Source organism: Neoarius graeffei, chromosome 12 (genome assembly GCF_027579695.1).
Source record: "Neoarius graeffei isolate fNeoGra1 chromosome 12, fNeoGra1.pri, whole genome shotgun sequence".
NCBI classification, from domain to species: domain Eukaryota; kingdom Metazoa; phylum Chordata; class Actinopteri; order Siluriformes; family Ariidae; genus Neoarius; species Neoarius graeffei.
In genome coordinates, this window is record NC_083580.1 from 62585921 (window position 1) to 62611621 (window position 25701).

Sequence of the window (25701 nt, forward strand, 5' to 3'; positions counted from 1 at the left end):
ATTTAAAGGCCGGAGAGGGTGTGGGACAACCTGACTGAGCACCAAGACTCCTCTGCAAAGACCTAGACCCTAGCTCTGAGACAATATGGCTGACACAAGCACTAAACTCAGTGGGGGGTCAGTCAGATTTGGAGCCACTTATGGAAGCAACCGTCTGTTCACAGGGGCCAGAGGAGGAGGAGGTGGAGGCTCTCACATAGTTCTGTCCCGTTCACTTGGCCTGGCAAGGGGAGCAGGAGCCACTGGTGGAGCTCTTGGTTTGGGACTTGGGCTTGGAGGTCTAGGTCTAGGTGCTGGTGCACGTGCTGGTGGAGCAGGTATTGGCCTGTATGGAGGCACACTTGCTGGTGGAGCAGGTATCGGCTTGGGCGGAGGCGCACTTGCTGGTGGAGCAGGTATTGGCCTGGGCGGAGGCGCATTTGCCTTAGGTAGTGGTTTGGGTCTGGGAGCTGCAGGCTTTAGGGCTGGTGTGGCTCCTCTAAGAGCTCGTCTGGGTGGCCGTGTCTTCAAGATCGGAGGTTATGGTTTTAACCCAGCCTTCTTTAATACCAGCACCACAGTGGATGCAGGTATCAGTCCGGTGCCCACCATTGACCCCACACTCCCATCTATGGACATGGTGCAGGTCACACGCTTGAAGGAGAAAGAAGAGCTGCAAGTCCTCAATGACAAATTTGCATCCTTCATTGATAAGGTAAGGTCACTCTCAAAAAAAGGTACATATTGTGGTTGTAAGAATTAACTGCTTGTCACGAGGATGGTACCATCAATAGTATAGCTTTTGTACCTTAGAAGAACATAATTTGACTCAAAGGAACCACTGTTGTATCTCTTAGAGTCCAGGTATGCACATTGTTGTCCCTTGGGGCGCAATAGCATTGAGCACAAACCTTTTTTCTGACAGTCTCTTATTTCTTAATGTAAATATATCGCATAATAATTTTAGCTTTTAGAGCAATCTTCTTTGTAGGAATCAATTAATCATCTCTCATTTCCTCAAGAAAGTTTGTGTCTTATTATGAAGAAACTCAGCATCAGAAAGCAAAAACTGTGGGAAAAGTCAAGAGATATGCTCATAAAATTCATAAAATAAATCTGTTCCATGCTCATACATTTGCCCCAGGAGAAGCATCGTGCAGCTGTCACTCATTACAGCTGTCATTCAGTTAATGCTGTTTACAGTAAAATGTCTACAGATATCTAACCCTGAAGTTCTGTGTGGCTGATGTGATTCAGGCTCGGTCGCTGGAGCAGCACAATGCTATACTGAAAGCCAAGATTGCCATGTTCACCAATCCTGACCAGGGTGGTCCTGCCAGCACTTCCATCCTGCTCACGTCAGCTATCGGAAGCTACAAATCTCAGATTGATGGTCTCACTGCCACTAAAGAGGCCATCATCGCTGAGATCGAACACTATAAAGGCATCATTGCTGATGTGCAGGCCAGGTAATAAATGTGTTCCAGACAATTAATGAGACCTATATACATGAGTTTGTATTCAGTTTGGTGTGGGAGAGATACAGAATGTAGATCAGTAAAACGTTTATTTCCTGTCTTTCAATCTAAGATATGAGGAAGAAGTGGCTCAGACCAAATCTCTGGAGTTGGACTGGAGTACATTAAAGGAGGTGTGAATTTTTAATTGAAATTTAGATTAGTATTCATCCCTTGAATATTTCCACACTTTGTAATTTTACAGTCTGGAACTGAAATGAAACATTAAGATATATGTGTGTGTGTGTGTGTGTGTGTGTGTGTGTGTGTGTGTGTGTGTGTGTGTGTGTGTGTGAGAGAGAGAGAGAGAGAGAGAGAGAGATATGAATGTACACAAAATAGCTCATAATATTGAAGCAACCAAGAGGCCGAGGGCCAACATGATGCTACCACCATCATACTTCAAGGAATGCTTTTATGTTTCTAGATTCATGATATTTCAGTTTCAGGTTCTAACACTGCAAAATATGGAAAAGTTGGGGGAGGGGTTTTTAATATTTATGTAAGACACTGAATATTCACGGTTTTATTTATAATTGTAACAGGAGGTGGACAACCTTTACCTCACTATTTTTGAGCTGCAAGCTGGCATCACTAGCCTGGAAGATCAGATTGCTCTGTCCAAGCAGGTGTACGATAGTGTGAGTACACACACACACACACACACACACACACACACACACACAGTTATCTAAAACTGACTTTTCCACTGACAATCATCTCACAGTGTGTACTGTTTGTACTTTTCAGAAAGTTAAAGAGGTCAGGAACATTGTGACTGGCAGCGTGAAGTCAGCTGTCTCCATCTCAGTGGATAACGCAGCACAGGCACAGGACCTAACCTCTGCTCTTGCCGATGTTAAAGCTCACTATGAAGCCCTGGCACAACTCAGCAAACAGGATGCACTTCACTCTGTGCAGGACAGTGTAAGAGACCTTCCTCCAGATCCTCAGAATCATACTACAGAAACAGTCAGAGTGTCTGCTGAAATTAAAACCTACACTCTTTTTGGGCGTTGACATAGATTACATAATTTTATGCATGTGTCTCCCCCTAGTGGACGTTTAAAATAAAAACATTCTAATATAAGCATATAATATAATATAATATCTCATCTCATTATCTCTAGCCGCTTTATCCTTCTACAGGGTCGCAGGCAAGCTGGAGCCTATCCCAGCTGGCTATGGGTGAAAGGCGGGGTACACCCTGGACAAGTCGCCAGGTCATCACAGGGCTGACACATAGACAGAGACAACCATTCACATTCACACCTACGGTCAATTTAGAGTCACCAGTTAACCTAACCTGCATGTCTTTGGACTGTGGGGGAAACCGGAGCACCCGGAGGAAACCCACGCGGACACGGGGAGAACATGCAAACTCCGCACAGAAAGGCCCTCGCCGGCCCCGGGGCTCGAACCCAGGACCTTCTTGCTGTGAGGCGACAGCGCTAACCACTACACCACCGTGCCGCCATAATATAATATAATATAATATAATATAATATAGGGCGGCATGGTGGTGTAGTGGTTAGCACTGTCGTCTCACAGCAAGAAGTTCCTGGGTTCGAGCCCAGCAGCCGATGGGGGTCTTTCTGTGTGGAGTTTGCATGTTCTCCCTGTGTCCGTGTGGGTTTCCTCTGGGTGCTCCGGTTTCCCCCACAGTCCAAAGACATGCAGGTTAGGTTAACTGGTGACTCTAAATTGACCGTAGGTGTGAATGTGAGTGTGAATGGTTGTCTGTGTCTATGTGTCAGCCCTGTGATGACCTGGCGACTTGTCCAGGGTGTACCCCGCCTTTCACCCGTAGTCAGCTGGGATAGGCTCCAGCTTGATTGCGACCCTGTAGAACAGGATAAAGCGGCTAGAGATAATGAGATGAGATAATTAAAGACCAAAAGGTCATTCAAAGAAACATTAATTGCTGGAATGCCTTATTCTGAATAATAATTTTGTAATTTAGGACTTAATTACTTCCTTAATATATCATTCAAGGGCGGCACGGTGGTGTAGTGGTCAGCACTGTCACCTCACAGCAAGAGTTCGAACCGAGCGGCCAGCGAGGGCCTTTCTGTGTGGAGTTTGCATGTTCTTCCTGTGTCTACGTGGGTTTCCTCCTGGTGCTCCGGTTTCCCCCACAGTCCAAAGACATGCAGTTAGGTTAACTGGTGGCTCTAAATTGACCGTAGGTGTGAATGTGAGTGTGAATGGTTGTTTGTCTTTATGTGTCAGCCCTGCAATAACCTGGCGACTTGTCCAGGGTGTACCCCGCCTCTCGCCCATAGTCAGCTGGGATAGGCTCCAGCTTGCCTGCGACCCTGTAGGAGAGGATAAGCGGCTACAGATAATGGATGGATGGATATATCATTCAAGAGTTACAACCTGGAACTGAAATGGAATTGATTTTGATTACATCTTATGAATCTTTACAAAATAGCCAATAAATCTGAAGCAACCCAGAGGCCAAGAGTAACTCTTAACATGGTGCTACTACCACCATGCTTCAAAGTATGCATTCATGCTTCTAGATTCATGAGACTTCAGTTTCAAGTTGTAACACTACAAAATGTGGAAAACTTCAATACTGATATAGGAATATTTGACTCAGATATTTTTATACCATCACTGTTGTTTTTGTGACTGCAGCTCTCCATGATGACCGTTTCATCTCAGCCCGGTATTCAATCCCTCACTGCGGCCAAAGAGGAGCTGCGAGTCTACAAACTACAGATTGACTCTGTGCAGAGAGAAATTGACCGACTCAAATCACTGGTGTGTACTCACCATTTATAGGTACATAGGTTTACACCATCATTTTTGACTTAATATTTATTTAACGTATGTGTCGCTTATGTATGATTATGACAGAATTTGAACATATATCCTTGTACGGACAAAAGAACAAAGTACAAAAAATGCATGTGCATATTTTGAAACATTAGTTTTACGTCTAAAATAATTAAATACAGATTTAGAGTTTATTTTACAAATAGAAATTCATTAAATCAATAAGCAAAAACCATGTGCTTTGTATAAATATACTGAAGAAATTCAACAACTGGACTTAGACATCCATTATTATAATACATTTGGAGTAAGCGATTTTTTTTAAGCTCTTTTCTCATGACAGGAAATTGTGTCAAAATTGTCTTGTCCTTGGTAATCACACACGTGATACAGATACAGGGCATGCTTTATAGTAAAATAATCAACAAGAGCATGGTGTGATGTATCCCAATGTGAAGCAGAGTTACTGTTACCACACTGAAGTTGATTATTTTACAAAAACAACACATGTAGAAGTATTTTATTTATTTTATGCTTGAGAAATTTGTCCATGCAAAAAAAAGTATTTTTAAATGAACAACACATCATACTTTTTGTGTGTTTATAGTCATATTTAAAGTTGAAGAATGTCCATGAAATAAGTTATAAACATCCATGTGGTACTGTTCAACTGAAAAGTACTTACCTACCAGAACATAAAAAGAGGAAGAGAAAACAAGAAGAGGAAAAAAAGAGGAAATAGTGGTGATGAAGAGAATGAAAGATTTACAGTAAGAATTACAAGCAAAGAAGTAATGTAGCATTTGCTCAATTAGCTATTTTTGGCCAGATGTAAAAAGGTAGAGTAACTGGCACCTATTTCATAACATAATCATATTTCTTTTGGTAGAAATCCAAATTTTGCTGGTGATTGCCCAAACTTCCATGTTGGTTTGTCTTTTTTTAGTTTATACTGCATGAGACAATAGGCTCAATACTCAATATTTTGATTATTCAATACTCAAGAGGGCAACAAATGTCAGGATATGTAAGGAATAAAACACAACAAGGTGTACTGTTATATGGTGTGATATGAAGGGGAGGGCCATTACCATTCTGACTGACTATTTTCATATAAAATCATGTCTCAGACCCCTCCTAGAACTGCCACCTTATTGTGGTAGAGGGGTTTGTCTGCTTGAATGATCCTAGGAGCTATGTTGTCGGGGGCCTGTTACGCCCCTGTTAGGGTTTCCCAAGGCAGACAGGTCCTAGGTGACAGGCCAGACCAAGATCAGTTCACCAAAACCCCTTATGGAAATAAAAAAATCAAGGACCGTGATGTCGCCTGGTATGGTGCAGCCGGGGCCCCACCCTGGAGCCAGGCCCGGGGTTGGGGCTCATATGCAAGCGCCTGGTGGCCAGGCCTTTGCCCACGGGGCCCGGCCGGGGCTCAGCCTGAAGCGGTGATGTGGGCCCAACCTCCTGTGGGTTCACCACCCACAGAGGTAGCCATAGGGGGCCGGTGCAGTGTGGATTAGGCAGCAGTCAAAGGCAGTGACCTCAATGACCTGATCCCCAAACACAGCGGCTAGCTGTTGGGACATGGAATGTCACTTCGCTGGGGGGGAAAGAGCCTGAGCTTGTGCGGGAGGTTGAGAGGTACCGGCTAGAGATAGTCGGGCTCACCTCCACGCACAGCTTGGGCTCCGGAACCCAGCTCCTCGAGAGGGGCTGGACTCTCCACTTCTCTGGAGTCGCCCATGGTGAGCAGCGGCGGGCTGGTGTGGGCTTGCTTATAGCTCCCCAGCTTAGCCGCCATGTGTTGGAGTTTACCCCAGTGAACGAGAGGGTCGCCTCTCTGCGCCTTCGGGTTGGGGAGAGGGCTCTTGCTGTTGTTTGTGCCTACAGGCTGAATAGCAGTATAGAGTATCCAGCCTTCTTGGAGTCCCTGGGAGAGGTACTGAGAGGTGCTCAGACTGGGGACTCCATTGTTCTACTGGGGGACTTTAATGCTCACGTGGGCGACGACAGTGACACCTGGAGGGGCGTGATTGGGAGGAACGGCCTCCCTGATCTGAACCCGAGTGGTGCCTTGTTATTGGACTTCTGTGGTAGTCATGGTTTGTCCATAACAAACACCATGTTCGAGCATAGGGGTGTCCATAAGTGCACGTGGCACCAGGACACCTTAGGTCGGAGGTCGATGATCGACTTTGTTGTTGTTTCATCTGATCTCCGGCCCTATGTCTTGGACACTCGGGTGAAGAGTGGGGCTGAGCTGTCAACTGATCACCACCTGGTGGTGTGTTGGATCCGCTGGTGGAGGAGGAAGCCGGACAGACCTGGCAGGCCCAAACGTATGGTGAGGGTCTGCTGGGAACGTCTGGCCGAGCACTCTGTCGGGGAGGTCTTTAGCTCCCACCTCTGGGAGAGCTTCTGCCAGCTTCCAAGGGGGGTGGAGGACATTTGAGTCTGAGTGGACCATGTTCTCTACCTCCATTGTCGACGCGGCTGTTCGGAGCTGTGGCCGCAAGGTCTCCGGTGCCTGTCGTGGCAGCAATCCCTGAACCCAGTGGTGGACACTGGAAGTAAGGGATGCTGTCAAGCTGAAGAAGGAGTCCTGTCAGGCCATGTTGGCCTCCGGGACTCCTGAGGCAGCTGACGGGTATCGCCAGGCCAGACGTGCCGCAGCTCGGGCAGTTGCAGAGGCAAAAACTTGGAACTGGGAGGAGTTCAGTGAGGCCATGGAGGAGGACTGTCGGTCGGCCTCAAGGAAGCTCTGGCAAACCGTCCGGCGCCTCAGGAGGGGGAAGCAGCACTCTGCCAACACTGTTTACAGTGCGGGTGGGGAGCTGTTGACCTCGACTAGGGATATTGTCGGGTGGTGGAAGGAATACTTCAAGGATCTCCTCAATCCCACCATCACGTCTTCCAATGAGGAAGCGGAGGCTGATGACTCAGAGGTGGACTCGTCCATTACACAAGCCGAAGTCACTGAGGTGGTTTGCAAGCTCCTCGGTGGCAAGGCACCGAGGTGGATGAAATCTGCCCTGAGTATCTCAAGTCTCTGGATGTTGTGGGACTGTCTTGGCTGACAAGCCTCTGCAACATTGTGTGGCGGTTGGGGACAGTGCCTCTGGAGTGGCAGACCGGGGTGGTGGTCCCTCTTTTTAAGAAAGGGGACTGGAGAGTGTGCTCCAATTATAGGGGAATCACACTTCTCAGCCTCCCCGGGAAGGTTTACTCCAGGGTACTGGAGAGGAGAATTCAGTCAATAGTCGAACCTCGGATCCAGGAGGAACAATGCAGTTTTCGTCCTGGTCGTGGAACACCAGCTTTATACCCTTCATAGGGTGCTCGAGGGTTCATGGGAGTTTGCCCAACCAGTCCACATGTGCTTTGTGGATCTGGAGAAGGCATTCGACCGTGTCCCTCGTGGTATCCTGTGAGGGTGCTTCGGGAGTATGGGGTTCGGGGCTCTTTGCTAAGGGCTGTCCGGTCCCTGTACGAACGGAGCAAGAGTCTGGTTCACATTGCTGGCAGTAAGTCAGGCCTGTTCCCAGTGCATGTTGGACTCCAGCAGGGCTGCCCTTTGTCACCGGTTCTGTTCATAATTTTTATGGACAGAATTTCTTGGTGCAGCCAGGGGCTGGAAGGAATCCTGTTTGGGAACCACAGGATTTCATCTCTGCTTTTTGCAGATGATGTTGTCCTGTTGGCTTCTTCAAACCAGGACGTTCAGCATGCACTGGGGCGGTTTGCAGTCGAGTGTGAAGCGGCTGGGATGAGAATCAGCACCTCCAAGTCAAAGGCCATGGTTCTCGACCGGAAAAGGGTGGCTTGCCCTCTTTGGGTTGGTGGAGAAGTCCTGCCTCAAGTGGAGGAGTTTAAGTATCTCAGGATCTTGTTCACAAGTGAGGGAAGGATGGAGCGTGAGATCGACAGGTGGATCGGTGCAGCCTCCGCAGTGATGCGGTCGCTTTACCGGTCCATCGTGGTGAAGAAGGAGCTGAGCCAAAAGGCGAAGCTCTCGATTTACCGGTCCATCTACGTTCCGACTCTCACCTATGGTCATGAGCTTTGGGTAATGACTGAAAGAACAAGATCGCGGATACAAGTGGCTGAAATGAGTTTCCTTTGCAGGGTGGCTGGGCGCTCCCTTAGGGTGAGAAGCACAGTCACTCAGGAGGAGCTTGGAGTAGAGCCGCTGCTCCTCCACATCGAGAGGAATCCGCTGAGGTGGCTCGGGCATCTCTTTCGGATGCCTCCTGGACGCCTCCCTGGGGAGGTGTTCCAGGCATATCCACCCGGGAGGAGGCCCCGGGGAAGACCCAGGACACGCTGGAGGGACTATGTCTCTCGGCTGGCCTGGGAACGCCTCAGTGTTCTTCCCGAGGAGCTGGCCGAGGTGTCTGGTGAGAGGGAAGTTTGGGCTTCCATGCTCAGAATGCTGCCTCCGTGACCCGGCCCCGGATAAGTGGAAGAAAATGAGATGAGATGAGAGATGAGCATGTCTGAGTACTCTCTTTCTCTTGAACCACACAGATGGTCGCCAACAATTAGCATTTTTATTAATTAAAGAATGGCATCATCCATTTTATTCTGAACATTAAATAAACACCCTCTCACAGTTAATCACCATATCAACAATTACAGCTTTCCCATCTGTGTATGTGGAACATCTGCCATAAAGTTAAACGGGTTATTTGTTACTATAGAAAGATAACATTTTAGAATGAGTGTACATATAATATAAACCTATTATCTGAATTACAGCTAACACTACTGTCAGACATCATGTTATAAAAAAATAAATAAACACCTGCTGACTACTTAGAATCAAGAACTCAACAGCACCGTGGTATAACTATATTTAAAGTGTTCTGTATTGGAAAAAGTCATTTCAATTCTTTTTTTCCCCATAGCATTATTTTTTACTCAACAACCCCGATTCCAAAAAAGTTGGGACAAAGTACAAATTGTAAATAAAAACGGAATGCAATGATGTGGAAGTTTCAAAATTCCATATTTTATTCAGAATAGAACATAGATGACATATCAAATGTTTAAACTGAGAAAATGTATCATTTAAAGAGAAAAATTAGGTGATTTTAAATTTCATGACAACAACACATCCCAAAAAAGTTGGGACAAGGCCATGTTTACCACTGTGAGACATCCCCTTTTCTCTTTACAACAGTCTGTAAACGTCTGGGGACTGGGGAGACAAGTTGCTCAAGTTTAGGGATAGGAATGTTAACCCATTCTTGTCTAATGTAGGATTCTAGTTGCTCAACTGTCTTAGGTCTTTTTTGTCGTAGCTTCCGTTTTATGATGCGCCAAATGTTTTCTATGGGTGAAAGATCTGGACTGCAGGCTGGCCAGTTCAGTACCCGGACCCTTCTTCTACGCAGCCATGATGCTGTAATTGATGCAGTATGTGATTTGGCATCGTCATGTTGGAAAATGCAAGGTCTTCCCTGAAAGAGACGTCGTCTGGATGGGAGCATATGTTGCTCTAGAACCTGGATATACCTTTCAGCATTGATGGTGTCTTTCCAGATGTGTAAGCTGCCCATGCCACACGCACTAATGCAACCCCATACCATCAGAGATGGAGGCTTCTGAACTGAGTGCTGATAACAACTTGGGTCGTCCTTCTCCTCTTTAGTCCGAATGACACGGCGTCCCTGATTTCCATAAAGAACTTCAAATTTTGATTCGTCTGACCACAGAACAGTTTTCCACTTTGCCACAGTCCATTTTAAATGAGCCTTGGCCCAGAGAAGATGTCTGCGCTTCTGGATCATGTTTAGACACAGCTTCTTCTTTGAACTACAGAGTTTTAGCTGGCAATGGTGGATGGCACGGTGAATTGTGTTCACAGATAATGTTCTCTGGAAATATTCCTGAGCCCATTTTTTGTGATTTCCAATACAGAACATGCCTATATGTGATGCAGTGCTGTCTAAGGGCCCGAAGATCATGGGCACCCAGTATGGTTTTCCGGCCTTGACTCTTGCGCACAGAGATTCTTCCAAATTCTCTGAATCTTTTGATGATATTATGCACTGTAGATGATGATATGTTCAAACTCTTTGCAATTTTACACTGTCAAACTCCTTTCTGATATTGCTCCACTATTTGTCAGTGCAGAATTAGGGGGATTGGTGATCCTCTTCCCATCTTTACTTCTGAGAGCCGCTGCCACTCCAAGATGCTCTTTTTATACCCAGTCATGTTAATGACCTATTGCCAATTGACCTAATAAGTTGCAATTTGGTCCTCCAGCTGTTCCTTTTTTTGTACCTTTAACTTTTCCAGCCTCTTATTGCCCCTGTCCCAACTTTTTTGAGATGTGTTGCTGTCATGAAATTTCAAATGAGCCAATATTTGGCATGAAATTTCAAAATGTCTCACTTTCGACATTTGATATGTTGTCTATGTTCTATTGTGAATACAATATCAGTTTTTGAGATCTGTAAATTATTGCATTCCGTTTTTATTTACAATTTGTACTTTGTCCCAACTTTTTTGGAATCGGGGTTGTATATCTGAGACTGTGTATAAATGTTTGTGGTGTGTGTTTGTGTGTTGGGGGGGCATGGGTGGGTTGGTGTGTGTTTTTTAAAGCTAGATGGCCTTTCGATTTCATAAAATCAGTAAAATTTAGTTCCCTCTGAAATTTGGTCATTGTGATAAATGTTTATTTCTGCAATATCTCACAAAATATCAGGCCATTCTGCGGCTGGGAAGTTATTTAATTTGAGGGGATTCCTGAGCAAATAATATGCGTGAAATCAATCGCTTCATGCAGTCAAGCAGACAGAGGAAGTCCATGTGCGCATGTGTAGGTTTACCATCTTTTTTGGGGTTTTACGGCAGCTGGCATCCACAGTGTTGCGTTACTGCTATCTACAGGTTTACCTTGACTGTGCACTGACAGTTATGTCATTCTGTCACTAAACGAACAGCTGATCACACTGAGGTGCTCACTGACTGCCGATATTTATTAGTTTGGTCTTGCGTTTCCTTTCCTTCACAACATAACGTCTTTTCTTCTCACTTTCCGTTACTGTAGTCAGTCTTTCACATTTCATTCGCACACTCATTTCCTCCATTTTTCTCTCCTATTTCAAATTTGTATCCCACAATGCCTTGCGTGAACGGGGAAAGCCCACCATGTGATGCATGATGTAGTCTCTTGAATCGGGTCATCGTGAGGCAGGAAAAAATAGCAGAGAATAATTGTTCTATAAAAAAAAAACTAATAAAATTGGAAGTCTGTGATTCAAATTCAGTAGCTTTCAGTCCACTAAACAAAAATAATTTGGTGTCAGGGAAAATCCTTTTTATGACCTAAACTTGAAAAATCTGAAAGGCAGTCTAATTTAATGTGGATTTGTTATCTGGATGGTATTTTTTCTCTTCCAGAACATCCAGCTAGAAACTCAGGTGGATGAAGCTGAATCTCAGACCAACTCACACACCGGAACCTACCAGGAACAAGTACAAACCCTCAAGTCCCAGCTGGATGACCTCAGAAAGGTTTTCATTTTCATCTAAAGCTAAATACAGCATGATAGTCTAGTTTGTGTGTTTGTGGTTCCACTTAACCACTTCTATTTTGGTTCGTAGCAAATCACACATTACGGACAAGAATACCAGGAACTTCTGGCCAGCAAAATGTCTCTGGATGTCGAAATCACAGCTTACAAAAAACTCCTGGACAGTGAGGAGAACAGGTACAGAGATATCTTACAGGGTTTTCATGCAGGCCTGAAAAAGTCTGGAATTACAGTGCCTTGCAAAAGTATTCATACCCCTTGAACTTTTTCACATTTTTCCACCTTACAACCACAAAATTAAAAGTTTTTTATTGATATTTTATGTGATAGACCAACACAGAGTAGCACATAATTGTGAAGTGAAACGAAAATTATAAATGGCCTTCAAAATTTTAAACAAATAAAAATCTGAAAAATGTGATGTGCATTAGTATTCAGCCCCCAGCGTCAATACTTTGTAGAGCCACCTTTTGCTGCAATTACAGCTGCAAGTCTTTTGTGGTATGTCTCTACCAGCTTTGCACATCTAGACACTGAAATTTTTGCCCATTCTTCTTTGCAAAATAGCTCAAGCTCAGCCAGATTGGATGGAGAGCGTCTGTGAACAGCAATTTTCAAGTCTTGCCACAGATGCTCAATGGGATTTAGGTCTGGACTTTGACTGGGCCATTCTAACACATGAATATTCTTTGATCTAAACCATTCCATTGTAGCTCTGGCTGTATGTTTAGAGTCATTGTCTTGCTGGAAGGTGAATCTCCTTCCCAGTCTCAAGTTTTTTGCAGCCTCCAACAGGTTTTCTTCCAGGATTGCCCTGTATTTAGCTCCATCCATCTTCCCATCAACTCTGACCAGCTTCCCTGTCCCTGCTGAAGAAAAGCATCCCCATAGCATGATGCTGCCACCACCATGTTTCACAGTGGGGATGGTGTGTGCAGGGTGATGAGCAGTGTTAGTGTGGCAGCGGGGGTGTGGTCAAGCGCCGGTCTGTGACAGGAGGGCGGAGTCAGGGAAGGTAAGTGGCAGAATCACTACACCTGAGAGCAATTAACCTGTGTTTGTGTGTCTTCCCAGTGACCGCACCCTATATGAGGAGGGAGAGCGAGAGTGGAAGGGGCTGATCCCTGAACCAGACGCCGGTTGTGTGTGTGTCTGTGCTAGATTGATTATTGTTAGACTGAAAAGTGTGGCAATAAAGCCAAGTTATAAACCTGATCTCTGTCCTGCTGTCCTCTGTGCTCCACCCACACATAGGGAGTCCTACAGTGGTGCCGAAACCCGGGAAAGTGGAGCACCAACCCAGCAGCCCCATGGAATCCTCCCCGTTCGCCGACCTGGTCCACGCCCTCGCCACAGCTCAGCAAAGCCAGCACCAGGCGCTCGTCACACTCTGAAAGGAACAAGACCGGCGCTTCGAAGCCCTGGTGCTGGCCCAGCAGGAAGATCGCAAGGCGTTCCGGCATCTCCTCGCGTCGGCGGGGCCCACCAGCGCTCCGGCCGCGGGCCCGTCTCCCCTCACTGTCACCAAGATGGGCCCGCAGGACGACCCCGAGGCGTTCCTCACGTTGTTTGAACAGGTCGCCGAAGCCTCGGGGTGGCTGATGGAGCAGTGCGCTCACGGGAGAGCACGGGAGTGCTCACGGGAGAGGCACAGCTGGCCGCGCTACAGCTCCCTGCCGACCGCCGGCTGGCCTACGCGGACCTCCGCCGGGCCGTCCTCCAGCGCGTGGGGCGCACACCGGAACAACAGCGCCAGCGCTTCCGCACGCTGCAATTGGAGGAAGTCGGCCGGCCGTTCGCGTTCTGCCAGCAGCTCCGGGACGCCTGCTGGCGGTGGCTGAGGGCCGACGATCACGACGCCGAGGGAATCGTAGATCAGGTGGTACTGGAACAGTTCATCGCCTGCTTACCAGCAGGAACCGCGGAGTGGGTCCAGTGCCACCGCCCGGCGTCGCTGGATCAGGCAGTCGAGCTGGCGGAGGATCATCTGGCGGCTGTCCCGACAGCAGGACAGCAGATGACATCTCTTCTCTCCTCTCCTCTTCTCTCTCTCTCTCTCTCTCTCTCTCCCCCTCCTCCTGTGTCCCGTCCTCGCCCCATTCCCCCACCGCGGAGGTGGGGGCCGGCACCACCCCAGCCGGCCCGCCGCACCCGCGGTGCCCTCCCGTTTCTCCCTTCTGTGTCTGTCTCTCCCCCACCTCAGGTGAGTGAGCCCCAGATCACCGGTGCAGAGGGAAAGCCTGGGCCGGTTTGCTGGTGCTGCGGGGAACCGGGCCACCTTCAACAGCAGTGCACAGCAATGGAAGTGGGCGCGGTGTTTCGGATCCCCGACGCGCCAGAGGCCGCCCTCGATCGGGCCGGAGCGTATCGCATACCGGTGAGTATCCAAGGGGCTACATATCAGGCGTTGGTGGATTCTGGTTGTAATCAGACCTCAATTCGCCAAAGCCTGGTTCAAAACGAGCCATTGGGGGGAGCACAAGGGGTGAAGGTGTTGTGTGTGCACGGGGATGTTCACCGCTACCCTTTGGTGTCGGTCCACATTATTTTCAGAGGGGAAAAATTTATAGTGAAGGCGGCGGTTAATCCTCGCCTTACCCACTCTTTAATTTTGGGGACTGATTGGCCGGGATTTCGGGGTTTAATGACGCGCCTAGTAGAGAGTGGGTCCTGCCAGTTGACAGGGGGAGGTCCCGGTGTCGCTTTGGCGGGAGCAGCTGTCACAGAGCCGTCTACGTCATCTCCGCGTCAGAGTGAGGAGCCGCCGGCTCCTCCTCTCTCTATTGGGGAATCCCTCGGGGATTTCCCATTAGAGCAGTCGCGAGACGAGACTCTGCGGCATGCGTTTGACCAAGTGAGAGTAATCGATGGTCAAACGCTCCTGCCGAACGCCACCCCGTCCTTCCCCTACTTCGCGATTATGAAGGATAGATCATACCGAGTGACGCAGGACACTCAAACTAAAGAGCGAGTCATGCAGCTTTTGATTCCAAAGAGCCGCCGGGAATTGGTATTCCAGGCGGCTCACTTTAATCCCATGGCTGGACACTTAGGGCAGGATAAAACACTAGCCCGAATAATGGCCCGATTCTATTGGCTGGGGATTCGCGGCGATGTCCGTAGGTGGTGTACGGCATGCCGCGAATGCCAGTTAGTAAATCCAGCAGCCATTCCAAAAGCGCCTTTGCGCTCTCTACCATTAATCGAGACCCCGTTTGAGAGAATTGGGATGGATCTCGTCGGGCCATTAGATCGGTCAGCATGAGGGTACCGCTTTATATTAGTTCTGGTGGACTATGCAACGCGATACCCGGAAGCAGTGCCTCTGCGCAATATCTCAGCACGCAGTATTGCAGAGGCACTCTTCCGCGTCATCTCCCGAGTTGGAATCCCGAAAGAGATTCTGACTGATCAAGGCACTACGTTTATGTCACGAACACTGCGCGAACTGTATGGGTTATTGGGGATTAAGCCGATCCGCACCAGTGTATATCACCCACAAACGGACGGTTTAGTGGAACGGTTCAACCGCACCCTCAAAAATATTATTAAGAAATTCATAAGTGAGGACGCACGTAATTGGGATAAGTGGCTCGAACCCTTGCTGTTCTCAGTGCGAGAGGTCCCCCAAGCCTCCACGGGGTTCTCCCTGTTTGAATTATTATATGGGCGTAAGCCGTGCGGCATCCTGGATGTGCTGCGGGAAAATTGGGAGGAGGGACCTTCACAAAGTAAGAATGAAATTAAGTACGTTATGGACCTGCGCGCAAAACTCCACACGCTCACCCACCTAACTCAGGAGAATTTGCGGCAGGCCCAGGAACGGCAAGCCCGCCTGTACAACAAGGGTACGCGCCTTAGAGAGTTCACACCGGGAGATAAAGTACTCGTACTGTTGCCCACGTCGAGCTCCAAATTGATCGCCAAGTGGCAAGGACCCTTTGAGGTCACACAGCGAGTCGGGGACGTCGACTATGAGGTGAGGCGAACAGACGGGGTGGGGCGCTACAGATTTACCACCTCAATCTGCTTAAACTCTGGAATGAGGAGGTCCCCGTGGCGTTGGTGTCGGTGGTTCCGGAGAAGGCAGAGCTGGGGCCGGAGGTTCAAAAAGGGACATTGGCATCACGTACCTCTCTGGTCCCCTGTGGAGACCACCTCTCCCCGACCCAACTCACGGAGGTCGCCCAGTTGCAGACCGAGTTTTCGGATGTGTTCTCGCCCCTGCCCGGTCGCACTAACCTCATAGAGCACCACATAGAGACGCCCCTGGGGGTGGTAGTGCGTAGCCGCCCTTACAGGCTACCCGAACACAAAAAAAAGGTGGTTCGGGAAGAACTTCAGACCATGCTCGAAATGGGCATCGTCGAGGAGTCCCACAGTGACTGGAGCAGCCCGGTGGTCTTGGTACCCAAGGCCGATGGGTCGGTCCGGTTCTGTGTGGACTATAGAAAAGTCAATGCGGTGTCTAAATTCGACGCATACCCAATGCCTCGTATTGATGAGTTGCTCGACCAACTCAGCACTGCTCGCTTTTATTCGACACTGGATTTGACGAAGGGATATTGGCAGATCCCCTTGACTCCACTATCCCGAGAAAAAACGGCCTTTTCCACACCGTTTGGTTTACACCAATTCGTCATCCTTCCGTTTGGGCTGTTTGGGGTGCCCGCTACATTTCAGCGGCTGATGGACAGAGTCTTCCGCCCTCACGCCACTTATGCGGCCGCATATTTAGATGACATCATCATCTATAGTAATGACTGGCAGTGGCACCTCGAACATCTGAGGGCCGTCCTTAGGTCGCTGAGGCGAGCGGGGCTCACAGCCAACCCAAAGAAGTGTGCGATTGGGCGGGTGGAAGTACGGTATCTGGGTTTCCACTTGGGCAACAGACAGGTGCGTCCCCAAATTAATAAGACGGCAGCAATTGCAGCCTGCCCGAGGCCCAAGACCAAAAAGGGGGTGAGACAGTTCCTGGGGCTGGCTGGCTATTATCGTAGGTTTATACCTAATTATTTGGACGTCACCAGCCCGCTGACTGATCTCACTAAAAAGGGGGCACCAGATCCGGTCCAGTGGACGGAGCAATGCCAGCGGGCTTTCTCAGAGGTAAAGGCTGCACTGTGTGGGGGGCCACTATTACACTCCCCTGACTTTTCTCTCCCTTTTATGTTGCAGACCGATGTGTCGGACAGAGGGCTGGGGGCGGTTTTGTCCCAGGAGGTGGAGGGGGAGGACCGCCCGGTCCTGTATATCAGCAGGAAGCTGTCAGTGCGTGAGGGGCGCTACAGCACAATAGAGAAAGAGTGTTTGGCCATCAAGTGGGCGGTTCTCGCCCTCCGGTACTACCTGCTGGGGCGCCCTTTCACTCTCTGTTCGGACCACGCGCCCCTCCAGTGGCTCCACCGCATGAAAGATGCCAACGCGCGGATCACCCGTTGGTATCTGGCACTCCAACCCTTTAATTTCAAGGTGGTCCACAGGCCGGGGGCGCAGATGGTTGTGGTGGACTTCCTCTCCCGTCAACGGGGGGGGGGGAGTCGGCTGCAGGCCGGACAGCTGCCCGGCCTGAGTCAGGCGGTGGGAGTATGTGGCAGCGGGGGCGTGGTCAAGCGCCGGTCTGTGACAGGAGGGCGGAGTCAGGGAAGGTAAGTGGCAGAATCACTACACCTGAGAGCAATTAACCTGTGTTTGTGTGTCTTCCCAGTGACCGCGCCCTATATGAGGAGGGAGAGCGAGAGCGGAAGGGGCTGATCCCTGAACCAGACGCCGGTTGTGTGTGTGTCTGTGCTAGATTGATTATTGTTAGACTGAAAAGTGTGGCAATAAAGCCAAGTTATAAACCTGATCTCTTTCCTGCCGTCCTCTGTGCGCCACCCACACATAGGGAGTCCTACAGTTAGTTTTCCGCCACACATAGCGCTTTGCATTTAGGCCAAAAAGTTCAACTTTGGTATCATCTGACCAAAGCACCTTCTTCCACATGTTTGCTGTGCCCCCTACATGGCTTCTTATGCCTGTCTTTCAACAATGGCTTTCTTCTTGCCACTCTTCCAAAAAGGCCAGATTTGTGGAGTGTACGACTTATAGTTGTCCTGTGCACAGATTCTCCCACCTGAGCTGTGGATTTCTGCAGCTCCTCCAGAGTGATCATGGGCCTCTTGGCTGCTTCTCTGACCAGTGCTCTCCTTGCTCGCTGTGTCAGTTTAGGTGGACGGCCATGTCTTGGTAGGTTTGCAGTTGTGCCATACTTTTTCCATTTTTGAATGATGGATTGAACAGTGCTTCTCGAGATGTTCAGAGCTTGGGATATTTTTTTATAACCTAACCCTGCTTTAAACTTCTCCAGAACTTTATCCCTGACCTGTCTGGTGAGTTCTTTGGTCTTCATGATGCTGTTTGTTCTTCAGTGTTCTCTAACAAACCACTGAGGCCTTCACAGAACAAGTGTGTTTATGCTGAGAGTAAATTACACACAGTAGGACTCTATTAACTAATTAGATGACTTCTGAAGGCAATTGATTGCACTGGATTGTATTTAGCGGTATGAGAGGACAGGGGGCTGAATACTAATGCACACCACATTTTTCAGATTTTTATTTGTTTAAAATTTTGAAGACCATTTATTATTTTCGTTTCACTTCACAATTATGTGCTACTCTGTGTTGGTCTATCACATAAAATCTCAATAAAAGACTTTTAAGTTCGTGGTTGTAAGGTGGAAAAATGTGAAAAATTTCAAGGGGTATGAATACTTTTGCAAGGCACTGTAAAACAGTATTTATTATTTTCTCAATTTAAGAGACAAGACACTAATGTTCTTAATGTCTTTCGTATATCATACAGTATTTACTGATATGTTGTATTAACATAGCCTCTCTATATCACATTTCAGGTTTTTCATTTTTCGTAATGCATTTACCGGCCTTTAAAATCTCAATCTGGAAACCTTGGAAATCTTGAAATAGTTCTGTCATAACTACGCTCAGCCCACATGCAAATAGCTTATATTGTAAAATATATACCATAAATATCGACTCACAGTAAAACATTTGTTAACTCCTGGAGATTTTTAATGTCTTATTACAGATTAAAGGTAGACTGCCTTTCAGATTGTTCAAGTGTAGGTCATAAAAAGAATTTTCCCTAACAGCCAATTATTTTTGTTTAGTGGACCGAAAGCTACTGAATTTGAATCACAGACTTCCAATTTTATTTGCTTTTTTAAAAATAGAATAATTAATGAATTTAGGGCCACATGGCCCTAAATTCTCCGCTATTTTCTCCTGCTTCACCATGACCCAATTCAAGATACTACATCATGCATCAGAAACAGGAGAGAAAAATGGAGGATGTGAGTGTGCGAATGAAATGTGAAAGACCTACTACAGTAACGGAAAGTGAGAAGAAAAGACATTATGTTGTGAAGGAAAGGACCAAACTAATAAATATCAGCAGTCAGCGAGCACCTCTGTGTGATCAGCTGTTTGTTTAGTGATGGAACTGTCAGTGCACGGTCAAGGTAAACTTGCGCATGCGCACACGGAATCCTCTGTCTGCTTGACTGCGCGAAGCAAGTGATTTTATGCACATTATTTGCTAGGGAACCCACTCAAATTAAATAACTTCCCAGCCACAGAATGGCTTGTTTTTTGTCATAGATATTACAAAAATAAACATATAGCACAATGGCCAAATTTCAGAGGGAAATACATTTCACCAATTTTATGAAATCTAAAGGCGTATAGCTTTAAACCACAATGCTGTTGAATTCTCAAATCTGATTGGTCAGAAGGTGTTGATTAATTTTCTATAACAGTAGCTCTGACAAGGATTCTGGCTGTAATTCAAATCGCAGGTTTATATTAATGTGCTTGTTTGAATACGTTATTATTTCTATAGTAACTGATAACTGTATGGTGGATGCACCACATAACCTAAGACTAATAATAAAGAGATTACATCTCATCTCATTATCTCTAGCCGCTTTATCCTTCTACAGGGTCGCAGGCAAGCTGGAGCCTATCCCAGCTGACTATGGGCGAAAGGCGGGGTACACCCTGGACAAGTCGCCAGGTCATCGCAGGGCTGACACATAGACACAGACAACCATTCACACTCACATTCACACCTACGGTCAATTTAGAGTCACCAGTTAACCTAACCTGCATGTCTTTGGACTGTGGGGGAAACCGGAGCACCCGGAGGAAACCCACGCGGACAACATGCAAACTCCACACAGAAAGGCCCTCGCCGGCCCCGGGGCTCGAACCCAGGACCTTCTTGCTGTGAGGCGACAGCGCTAACCACTACACCACCGTGCCGCCAAGAGATTACATATATAACAATATTTATGGAAGGAGTCTCCATTGTCAATGTATCACTAATCAGTAAGTTTTCCACAACAGGAAATTCTTCAGGACAGAGGGTAAGGTGATAAGCTGGACTTTTCTGTCTTAGACAGAGACAAAAAGAGAGGCCAGTAAGGGAACAATTATTTGTAGCTGCTATAAAATAAATTACAACAGAAACTAATTTGTTTTTAGAACATCCATCCATCCATTATCTGTAGCCGCTTATCCTGTACAGGGTCGCAGGCAAGCTGGAGCCTATCCCAGCTGACTATGGATATAACCTTCAGCCTTCAAGGACTCGGGCTGACTCTCATCCACCCCTGGAGCCTGGCCACTGAGGAGCTTTTTAACCACTTTGGCAACCTCAGCCTCTGTGATGGGCGAGTCCTCCCAAGTGCCTTCAGACTCTGTGTCCTCCTTGGACGACATGAAGGTGGGATTGAGGAGATCTTTGAAGTATTCCTTCCACTGCCAGACAACGTCCCCAGTTGAGATCAACAGCACTCCATCCCCACTGTCAACAGTCGGGACAGAGCACTACTTCCCCTTCCTGAGCCTCCAGACAGTTTGTCAGAATCTCTTTGAGGCTGACGGAAAGTCACTTTCCATGGCCTCACCGAACTCCTCCCACACCTGAGTTTTTGCTTCAGCTACTGCCAGAGGCGCATTCTGCTTGGCCTGTAGGTACCTGTCAGCTGCCTCTGGAGATCCACAGGCTAACCAAGCCCGATAGGACTCCTTCTTCAGCTTGATGGCTCCCCTCACCACAGGTGTCCACCACTGGGTTCAGGGATTACCACCATGACAGGCACCAACAACCTTGCGGCCGCAGCTCCGCAGGGCCACCTCAGTGATGGAGGTATGGAACATGGTCCACTTGGACTCAATGTCCCCATCCTTCTCCGGTATGCAGTTGAAGCTCTGCCGGATGTGGCAGTTGAAGAGCCGACGGGAGCCTCTGCCAGACATTCCCAGCATACCCTCATTACACGTTTGCACCTACCAGGTCTGTCTGGCCTACTCCCCCGCCATCTGATCCAGCTTGCCACCAAGTAGTGATCACTTGACAGCTCTGCTCCTCTCTTCACCCGAGTGTCCAAGACATACAGTCGCAGATCAGATGAAACGACTACAAAGTCAATCATCGATCTATGGCCTAGGGTGTCCTCGTGCCATGTGCCCTTATGGACACCTTTATGCTCAAACATGGTGTTTGTTATGGCCAAACCATGCATGGCACAGAAGTCCAACAACAGAACACCGCTCGGGTTCAGATTGGGCAGGCCGTTCCTCCCAATCACACCCCTACAGGTCTCACTGTCATTGCCCATGTGAGCATTGAAGTCCCCCAGTAAAACAATGGAGTCCCCTCATGGTGCACTGTCTAGTACCCCACTCAAGGACTCCAAGAAGGCTGGGTACTCTGAACTACCATTTGGCACATAAGAACAAATGACAGTCAGAGACTGTTCCCCTCCTTGAATCTCCACCTTAATGTGGTGGAGGGGTTTGAGTGCCTCAGCGATTCTAAGAGCTATGTTGTCAGGGCATTTGCCCCAGTAGGGTCTCCCAAGGCAAACAGGTCCTAGATGAGAGGTCAGACTAAGAGTGGTTCTGAAGACCCTTATGAGAGAAAAAGCAGGGATCCAAGTGCCCTTGCTCAGACCAGGGATACCGGGGCCCCACCCTGGAGCCAGGCCTGGGGGAGGGGCTCGTCGGTGAGTGCCTGGTGGCCGGGCCTATGTCTGTGGGGCCTGGCCCAGCCCGAATGAACAACACGGAACCACTCTCTTGTGGACCCACCACCCGCAGGAGGTGCCGTAAGGGTCTAATTCATTGTGGATCGGGTGGCAGCCAAAGGCGGAGGCCCTGGCGTATTGATCCCTGACTGATAAAACTGGCTTTTGGGACATGGAATGTGTTCTCTCTGGTGGGGACGGAGCCTGAGCTTGTGTGTGAGGTTGAGAGGTACTGACTAGATACAGTTGGGCTCACCTCAATGCATAGCTTGGGCTCTGGAACCAATTTCCTGGAGAGGGGTTGGACTCTCTTCCATGCTGGAGTTGCCAAGGGTGAGTGGTGCTGGGCAGGGTGGGGCTATTGCTAGCCCCCCAGTTCTAGCCCCAACTTACATCCGAGTTCTCCCCAGTAAATGAGAGGGTCGTTTCCCTGTGCCTTGGGGTCGGGGAACGGTCTCTGGCTGGCCTTTCTATCATACTCAACATTAACTTTTACAGCCGTTTGTGCTACAGTAGCTCTTCTGTGGAACTGGACGAGATGGGCTAGCCTTCACTCTTCATGCTCATCAATGAGCCTAGGGTGCCCATGACCCTGTCACCAGTTCACTGGTTGTCCTTCCTTGGACCATTTTGGTAGATACTAACCACCACACACTGAGAACACCCAAAAAGATGTGCCATTTTGGAGATGTGCTGACCCAGTTGTCTAACCATCACAATCTGGTCCTTGTCAAAGTCGCTCAGATCCTTCCACTTGCCCATTTTTCCTGCTACCAACACATCAACTTCAAGAACTGACTGCTCATTGCTGCCAAATATATTCCACCCCTTAACAGGTGCTATTATAATGAGATAATCAATGTTATTCACTTCACCTTCAGTGGTTTTGATGTTGTGGCTGATCGGTGTAGACTGAGAATGCTCCAAAAAAACGTCATTTCTAACAATTTTTCAAGTCACTAAATATTTAAAGGACCCATGGCATGGTGGTTTGTTGATGCTTTAAATGGGCTCGTGGAGGTTTCCGGATGTTATATCCGCAGGCTTTCTCGAAATGAACCCTCGGCACGTAGATATAGCCTCCTGGGAGAAAGCCCCATTTCAGTGCTTTTCCCAGTGCGTCGTTTTGCTAATGAGAAGCAGGAGGCGGGGAAGGGTAGAGGGTGGGGGCGGGTCTTATCATTAATATTCATGACATGTAAATGTGTTACCTCTGATTGGCTAACAGCACTGTGACGCTACCTCCAGTGGTTCAGAACAAGCAGATGTGGGTGTCTTACTATGGCGAGAGAGAAGGAACAAACCGCGAAGGGAAAAATACCGCGCGCTGACATCATTAAGGTGCGATGCGAGGAAATAAAATAAATTCAACAAATGTTTGGGTTTTTACTGAACAAACAAACAAATAAAATGAACGAGTGACTTAAAAAAAGAATGTGGGTGTCTTTGTAAAAACTGTTTTGATTGGCTATTATAACAGAGCATGCTGCATGCTTTTTGGTTTTGTAGCGCAGAGTACCTGGCTAACTGCAGGAAGCGGTTAGCTGCACAGCTAATGTAGCCATTGCAAGGCTAACGTGACACCGATTTTAAAACACGGCAAAACATAAGCTCATAAGTTACAGTCAATTTCCAGACTAAACTCAGTTTAACAGAGCATGCTGCATGCTTTTTGGTTTTGTAGCGCAGAGTACCTGGCTAACTGCAGGAAGCAGTTAGCTGCACAGCTAATGTAGCCATTGCAAGGCTAACGTGGCACCGATTTTAAAACACGGCAAAACATAAGCTCATAAGTTACAGTCAATTTCCAGACTAAATTCAGTTTAACAGAGCATGCTACATGCTTTTTGGTTTTGTAGCGCAGAGTACCTGGCTAACTGCAGGAAGCGGTTAGCTGCACAGCTAATGTAGCCATTGCAAGGCTAACGCACCGATTTTAAAACACGGCAAAACGACTTAACAGTTATACACTTACTTGTTCGCTGTTTGTGGCTGATGCGGCAGGGATGCTTGGTATGGACCCAGGCTTCAGTGACAGTTGATGTGCAAAACCTGCCCTGTACTGTCCCAAGTTGTGGAAACATTCATCAGGAAAATGCTTCCGACAAACATACACCGTCTTAGGTAGACTCGACGGCGTATTATTGGAGTAAATAAAATTAAGCCACTGCGTCTTCAGGGGCTCTCCCGTCGGCAGTAAAAACAGACTCTTTTCTGTGTTGTCACATCCATGTACAGCGCAATTTCCATGTTTCGCTCACTTAGGTGATGCCATGTTGTGTCCTCTATGGTCTCCTCACTACAACTGGGCGGGGCAATCCATACAGTGGGTGGGAATCCAGAGGGGGGGCATGGGGATCATCTCCCTTGCTGACATAGTAAAGGGAAGAGTTTATCAACGCGCCGTTTTGACGCGCCATTCTCAAATGTTGGGCATAGTTTGGTTTACACATTATGAAATTTCTAGCCACTGGGGTGACTTAAGAAGGTCAGAGGAACTCATTTTAACGTTAAAAAAACCTCAGAAAGTGAACATTTCATGCCATGGGACCTTTAATAATACACATATATTGGTGTCCTTACATTACCACTCAAAAGTTTGAACATGCTTTCTCATTCACAGTAATGAGTAAGTGTATCCAAACTTTTCACTGGTACTGCATATCTGTTATTTGGTTAGATTATTACATTTTTGAGTATTTAAAATAAGGTAATTGAAAGAATTATGCTAAAAGCTAGAGTGCATCTGTTACATAAGTTATAGTTATTGTGTATTGTTTCTCATTCAGCCATTTGTTTCTAAATGTCAGTTCTTGATCCTGCAGTGAATGTCAGTGGTGTGTGTGTGTGTTGTGACCTAGGCTGAAGTCTGGGGGTGGTGTCACGGTGCACATGTCTAAGACAGCAGTAGGAGGAGCAGCAGGAGGTGCTGGAGCTGCTCTGGCTCTTGCTGCAGGAGGAGGCGGAGGAGGAGGACTGGGAGGTGGTGCTGGCCTTGCCTTTGGAAGTAGATATGGCTATGGCCTAGACCTGGGTGTCGGAGGTGGTGTCGGAGGTGGTGTCAGAGGTGGTGTCGGAGTGGGAGTGGTAGGAGGAGGACTTGGTCTAGGAGCAGGTGGGAGAAGCTATGGATCCTCCAGCTTGAGCAGCAGTACTTGTAAGTATTTATCCCCTTAGACAAGATTAATTATTTTTGTAATGTCACTGATACTCATCTGTGAGAATTATTTTAAAATGTGAATTATTAAAAAAAATACTGGGTAATACATTGAAGTCACCTTGAACAATACAAAATGATTTTTCATGATTAAATCTCTTAGGAATGGCTCAGTATTGCACATACAACAAGTGTCAGGCCTACTGAATCACCAAATGTAATACAGTATATAAGAGTTTCTGTTATTGAATCTTTCATTTAAAAAAAATCCTGAACCAGATTTATTATTCATTAGGAAAACTTTTGGTCTTTTGGTAACTTTAATAAATCTGATATGTTAAAAAAAGAGTAATTAATGACATGCTCTTTTTCCTTCACAGTCTCAACCAGTGTTTACTGAAGAAACAAAACCATCCAGCTTCTTTAAAACACTGAATGGCAAAAAGCAAAACACTGGCCTGAATATTGCCTCCTAAAATACTTCTAACTCCTTAAATGCTTCAAGATTCCAACGACTCTATGTTACTGGGTTGTGTTGTATTTTCATGTTTAATAACATATTCCTACTTTTTAAATCCATACTGTGGTAAGACCCAATAAAACAATGTTCATTAA

At 47.4% G+C, this 25701-nt stretch overlaps 2 protein-coding genes across 4 annotated transcripts; both read left to right on the forward strand.

Moving 5' to 3' along the window:
• si:dkey-183i3.5 (uncharacterized protein LOC566445 homolog) lies at positions 1 to 25701 on the forward strand. The gene is made up of 10 exons (XM_060936163.1): positions 1 to 694; positions 1237 to 1448; positions 1570 to 1630; positions 2042 to 2137; positions 2247 to 2423; positions 4143 to 4268; positions 11700 to 11813; positions 11904 to 12010; positions 24791 to 25086; positions 25467 to 25701. Exons 1-10 carry the CDS (start codon positions 86 to 88, stop codon positions 25484 to 25486), a joined length of 1818 nt encoding a protein of 605 aa, XP_060792146.1. The 5' UTR covers positions 1 to 85; the 3' UTR covers positions 25487 to 25701.
• Positions 12017 to 24784, forward strand: LOC132895485 (uncharacterized). 3 transcript variants are annotated; one of them, XM_060936166.1, is made up of 4 exons: positions 12017 to 12848; positions 13088 to 14210; positions 17015 to 17484; positions 17942 to 24784. In XM_060936166.1, exons 2-4 carry the CDS (start codon positions 13851 to 13853, stop codon positions 18066 to 18068), a joined length of 957 nt encoding a protein of 318 aa, XP_060792149.1. In that variant the 5' UTR covers positions 12017 to 12848; positions 13088 to 13850; the 3' UTR covers positions 18069 to 24784. The 3 variants fall into 3 exon arrangements, 2 of the variants coding, with proteins under 2 accessions (XP_060792149.1, XP_060792147.1); XM_060936164.1 differs by having other exon boundaries at positions 12017 to 14210; XR_009655758.1 differs by lacking the exons at positions 17015 to 17484; positions 17942 to 24784 and adding an exon at positions 17544 to 17684 and having other exon boundaries at positions 12017 to 14210.